The following is a 5,551-nucleotide window of genomic DNA, read 5'->3' as shown; positions in this document are numbered from 1 at the left end:
GCACTGCCGCACGGGAGGTGAGCCAGTCACCCATCACAATAACCAGGGACTGTGACCAAAGCAGCCTGCATCTCAAGGACAGGTGTGGCAGTGCGACAAAGTGGCGGGACTCTTCACGCAGCAGGGCACCTGGAGTGGGAAGGGCAGGAGCATCGTCATCCTCTTGGCAGAAGGAGGGGTAGGTGCTGTTTGCACTGAAGCTGGGTCCTAGCCCCAGGAGGGGAGCTGTCCATGCACAAAACGGAGGGGACATAGGGACTATTTGAGGTCTGGCAACTGCCGTGCTCGGCCACAGCGCACTGAATGGAGTGAGGCTCAGGGCGGTGTTCCGCGGGAATGGAGTGGAGAACCAGTCAAGAACTGGGAATTCAGATTGCTCCCCAGTGCCCAGCTGTGAGGCTCCCCACTAGGACTTCAGGGCTGGGGAGTGAGGGGCAGGATTGGACGTATCTGCTGCTATTGTTCAGCTGGGAAAGCAGAGCCTCACGACTTTCTTCACCTTGGATACTCCCAACCCCACTAGAAAACATGGTTGGTGCTTCTGAATCAGGGCGCCTCTAAGTCCTAAGCCCGCAGCCTGCTTCTCCAGGGCAGCTCAGAGCCCTGTTCAGTGGGACCCGAGTGTTGGAGTCAGCTCATCCTGGCTCTGGGAGCCCATTCTGTGTACATTTGCGCAACCCCACATTAGTGACATTATGTCGATAGCCTGAAATGGGCCGTGGTGGGAGCATTTACACCCCAGAAACTGGTAAATGCCACCAACCACTGCTTATTTATTTGCCTCATAAAGGTGGTTATTAAAGATTTACCAGCACACTACCTGCCCTGCTTGAGAGGTGAATCTGATGTTCTCATCGGCTCTGATTCCTTCTGGGACCTGCTCCTGCCCCTTTGTCCCAGGACCCCTGTCCACCTGCCCATTGACCCTTGCTGCTGCCATCAACCCCTGATGACGGAGGGGCTGATGGCTTCTCATGGCCCGTGGCGGAAGCAGGGCTAACCAACCTGTCTGTGTCTAGGTTGTCTACTATGGCAGGTGTGGTGTACCCCAGACAGGTGAGTGTTGTGGGTTTCTGTCGCCTGTGACCACCTCAAGGTTGAGCAGCTTTAGCAGACAGGCCCAGGCACCTTGGGCTCTCTCTGGTTGTCATTCTGGAATGATGTGTGTACGTGTGTGTGTGTAATAGGCAGAGGAAAGTAATGATGTATGGTTTTCTGGGGGCTCACTTATTTATTCAGCATGCATTTAATAGGCACCTGTGGTGTGTCAGGCCCTGTGCTGGGCTTCGAGCCTGCAGAGATGCCAAAGATTAGGTCCTAATCTAGTATACTTCATTAAATCAGTTACAATTACCATGGTAAGTGCTGTAGTGAGGGATGCAAAATGTGCTGTGAAAGCAGAGGAGAAAGAGTTTAATTTGGGGGAGGTGAATAGAAGAGTGGGATAGATGTTTTGGGGGAGAAATTTAATCTGGGTTTTGGAGGATGTGTAGGAGTTTGTCAGTCCATGAGGAGTACCACTAGCATTTCTAGCAGGAGATAAGAGCATGCGCATCTGTGAAAAGTGGAGTGTAGTGAGGCTGGAGTGCAGAAGGCATGGAGGGGAGTCAAGCAGGGCAAGATGGCAAAGGTCAGTAGAAGCCAGATCATGGGGCCTCTGAATGCCAGGCCCAAAAGTTGTTCTTGGTCCTATGGGCCATGAGAAGCCATCGAATGCCTTTAGGTGGAATAATGGCAAGATGAGGTCTCTTGTTTTGTAATCTCCCTTGCCCTTCAGGCCCCTGTGGATTTAGACACATACAAAAGCTCCTACATGGTTGACTATCAACACTACGGGAAGCACAAATACTCCAGAGTCACACCACAAGAGGTAAGAAGTTATTTGGTCTTGTCTTCTGTTCAGTCGCCCACTGAAATCATCTTTACTTCATCTTTATTATGTGTGGATATTGGGGGCACTTATTTAGAACAATATCTGATGCCAGGAGAGCTAAAGAAGTCTTTTATGTGTGTGCTTTATGTGTACATTTTATTTTTTTTAAAAAAATTTATTGTTATGTTAATCACCATACATTACATCATTAGTTTTGATGTAGTGTTCCATGATTCATTGTTTGTGTATAACACCCAGTGCTCCATGCAGAACATGCTCTCTTTAATACCCATCACCAGGCTAACCCATCCTCCCACCCCCTCCCCTCTAGAACCCTCAGTTTGTTTTTCAGAGTCCATTGTCTCTCATGGTTCGTCTCCCCCTCCGATTTGCACCCCCTTCATTCTTCCTCTCCTGCTATCTTCTTTCTTCTTCTTTTTTTTTTTTTAAACATATATTGCATTATTTGTTTCAGAGGTACAGATCTGTGATTCAACAGTCTTGCACAATTCACAGTGCTTACCAGAGCACATACCCTCCCCAGTGTCTATCACCCAGTCACCCCATCCCTCCCACCCCACCCCCCACTCCAGCAACCCTCAGTTTGTTTCCTGAGATTAAGAATTCCTCATATCAGTGAGGTCATATGATACATGTCTTTCTCTGATTGACTTATTTCGCTCAGCATAACACCCTCCAGTTCGATCCATGTCGTTGCAAATGGCAAGATCTCATTCCTTTTGATGGCTGCATAATATTCCATTGTATATATATACCACATCTTCTTTATCCATTCATCTGTCGATGGACATCTTGGCTCTTTCCACAGTTTGGCTATTGTGGACATTGCTGCTATAAACATTGGGGTGCACGTGTGTGTACATCTTAAAAGGTACATCAGCCCTAAGTCATGCACACAAGAGTGTAAATGATATACATTCACAGTTTAAATAACATTGACAAAACAAACACCAGTGTACCTGTTATCAGCCAGCTGAATGAAAACATAGCACATTAGAAGTACCCTAGAGCCCCCAGGGGACCCCTCCGTGCTCCCACTCCTCCTCCCACCTCCAGAGGTAGCCACTCTTCTGAATTTTGGGTTAATCATTCCCTTGGGGGTCTTTTAAAAAAACAGTTTTACTCTGTATGTATCCCTATAAACTGTTGAGGTTTGCCTTTTTGAGCTCTGTTACACATTGGATCATACTATTTGTACTCTGTGACTTTTACTTTTTGCCAAACATTATGTTATTTATAATATATTATTCATTTTCTGCTGGTTGTATTACATTGCATGAATACGCCACCATATATTTGTCCCCTCTGCTGTTGGACATCTGGGTTTTTACTTGTCTGCTACTTCTCCTATTGTCCCATGCTGCAATGCGGATTACACAGCCTAAGGCGCAGGAGTCCCCGGCCCAGGAGGGGAATTGCTTGTCCCAGGGAACATCGCTATTGGCCAAAGTGGCTGCGTCACTGGAGCAGGGGATAGTCCGTTCTGTGGCTCTCCAACCTTGCCATCAACTTGGTATTGAAAGACTTTCCAATTTTGGCTAATTTGGTGGGTTTGAAAGAATATCTTCTTGTGCTCATAATTTTCAATTCACTGCTTGTTAATGAGGTTCAGCATCTTTTCATATGTTTATGGATATTTATTATTCTGTGAGATGGCTGTCATGTCTTTTGCCCGTGTTTTTATTTTTATTTTTTTAATTTTATTTTTTAAGATTTTATTAATTTATTTGACAGAGAGAGAGAGACAGCGAGAGAGGGAACACAAGCAGGGGGAGTGGGAGAGGGAGAAGCAGGATTCCTGCGGAGCAGGGAGCCCGATGCAGGGCTTGATCCCAGGACTCTGGGATCATGACCTGAGCCCAAGGCAGACACCTAAAGACTGAGCCACCCAGGCGCCCCTTGCCCATGTTTTTATTGGGATGCTTGTCTTTTTCTTCTTAATTTGTAGGAGTTCTGTAAATAGACATGTTTGTCAGTTACAGAAATGGCAACACTCTTCACAGGCTGTGGTCTATCTTTTCACTCCCTTTCAGTGAATAGAAATTTTTACTTTAATATAGTTGGATGTACCAGTCTTTCCCTTTATCATTTGTCTTTTTTAAATCTTGTTCAAGAAATCCTTTCCTATCTCCACGTAGCTCCACTAAAAATAAGAAAATCTGTACAAACAAAGATGGAACAATTTCTGGGATATAGAATTTAACGGAAGCAAAATGCAGAGTGGGATTATAATGTGCATCAGTTGCATACAGGCCAGGCGGTGTAAAATTCATTGTGTGTTTATACAAACATAAGCTATATCTAGAAAGATAGAAAAAACGCTTACCTCGGTGGTTGCCTCTGGAGATGGGATCCAAGGGAGGAGGAGGGGTGGGAAAGAGACTGACTTTTCACTAGAAACCCTTTTCTACTATTTCAGTATTTCTCTGGGTTGTATATATCACCATTCAAAAACCAATTTAAATTTTTTTTAACTAAAGAGAAGTGTGCTCTGTCTTGGATGAGGCCGAGGAAGCTTGCTTGCTTCGCCTTTCACCTCTCTCAGCCATCCATTCCTGTGTGACTTATTTCCACAGCAAGCGAAGCTGGATGCCCAACTCCGGGACAAAGAATTTTATAGGGTCGTCCCCAGCTCCAAGCCCAGGCTAGAGGATGGATACCCCGCCTTCAGAAAACCCCACATGACCGCCAAAGACCTGGGACAGCCCGGCTTCTTCCCCGCGCAGGATCAGGACCGTGTGGCTGCAGCGGAGGACGAGGGCAGGTTCACCAGTATATGCCCTTCCGTGTACCCCGTTTCCCACGGCCTGTACCTGGCCCAGGGTGTCCCCAACCGGGTCCGCCAGAGCGCCGGCTTTCCGTGCCTCCTGGAGCCCGAGCTCCAGCCTGCGCCCGAGGAGGGCAAGGGCTACTTTCTGCTGCCTGGCTGCCTCTGTCCGTATCACCATGAAGTCAAGTTCCCCATCTTGAACCGATGGGGGCCCTTGGTGCCATTTTACCAGTAGGAAGGGTGAGAGCGCCTTCAGGGGAACCACGGACATCCCCCCTCCCCCAAGGAAGTCCGCGCTCAGCACTTGGAGAAGGGACAGGAGGACTGAAAATAAAACCCTGGGAAGACGTTCCAGCAGCACTGAGGGTGTTCTACCTTGTTCCCTGGCCTGTCCCGGGACAGCATCTGCACCCGCGCACCACCTGCCGAGGGGAGGGGCAGGGACGGCAGAGGGGAAGAGGGGAGGGGAGGGGAGGGGGGGAGAAAAGAGGGAGGACAACTGGTGTGTGTGGAGGCTGGAATGTGTGTGACGTCTCATGACAACGAAGAGTCCTGCTGGAAAGATTCTTGTTTTAGGCATTTACTTACAAAATGGGACAAATCTCATTTCCCATAGTTGTCTGAACGTTGAGGGTGACTGTAAAATGCTGTTGGGTACCCTTCCCTCAGACACTTAGTTTGCTCACCACGCCCACCCCATAGCCCATTTCCAGGGCATCATTTTAGACTTTCCTTCTTGTTCAGTGGAGCTTCTGTAACCATATCCACGTATGAGTGGGTTAGGAAGCAGGTAGAGCTGCCGAACTAGGAACTGAGGTGCAGTGGCTTGAACATCCTAGTTTCTCCCAGTCTAACAGTTTGGAGGTAGGCGGCCGAGGACGGTGGGG

At 48.1% G+C, this 5,551-nt stretch overlaps 1 protein-coding gene across 1 annotated transcript; it reads left to right on the top strand.

Moving 5' to 3' along the window:
- The first annotated feature begins 1,029 nt into the window (after positions 1–1,029).
- Positions 1,030–4,972, top strand: TEX37 (testis expressed 37). The gene is made up of 3 exons (XM_035000467.1): positions 1,030–1,056; positions 1,778–1,870; positions 4,471–4,972. Exons 1-3 carry the CDS (start codon positions 1,030–1,032, stop codon positions 4,897–4,899), a joined length of 549 nt encoding a protein of 182 aa, XP_034856358.1. The 3' UTR covers positions 4,900–4,972.
- Positions 4,973–5,551: the final 579 nt, after the last annotated feature.

The sequence above is a fragment of the Mirounga leonina genome, unplaced genomic scaffold (assembly GCF_011800145.1).
Source record: "Mirounga leonina isolate KUSES-001 unplaced genomic scaffold, KU_Mleo_1.0 Mir_125, whole genome shotgun sequence".
In the NCBI taxonomy this organism is placed as follows: Eukaryota; Metazoa; Chordata; class Mammalia; order Carnivora; family Phocidae; genus Mirounga; species Mirounga leonina.
Note: the sequence above shows the minus strand (reverse complement) of the source record. Positions and strands in the feature narration are given on the sequence as shown.

Bases quoted from the DNA above. Each gene is read 5' to 3' on its own strand.
- TEX37 (XM_035000467.1), top strand. From the start codon at position 1,030: ATGGCAGGTGTGGTGTACCCCAGACAG. The intron at 1,057-1,777 runs GTGAGTGTTGTG...CTTGCCCTTCAG, and splicing joins GTGTGGTGTACCCCAGACAG to GCCCCTGTGGATTTAGACAC. The intron at 1,871-4,470 runs GTAAGAAGTTAT...TTATTTCCACAG, and splicing joins CCAGAGTCACACCACAAGAG to CAAGCGAAGCTGGATGCCCA.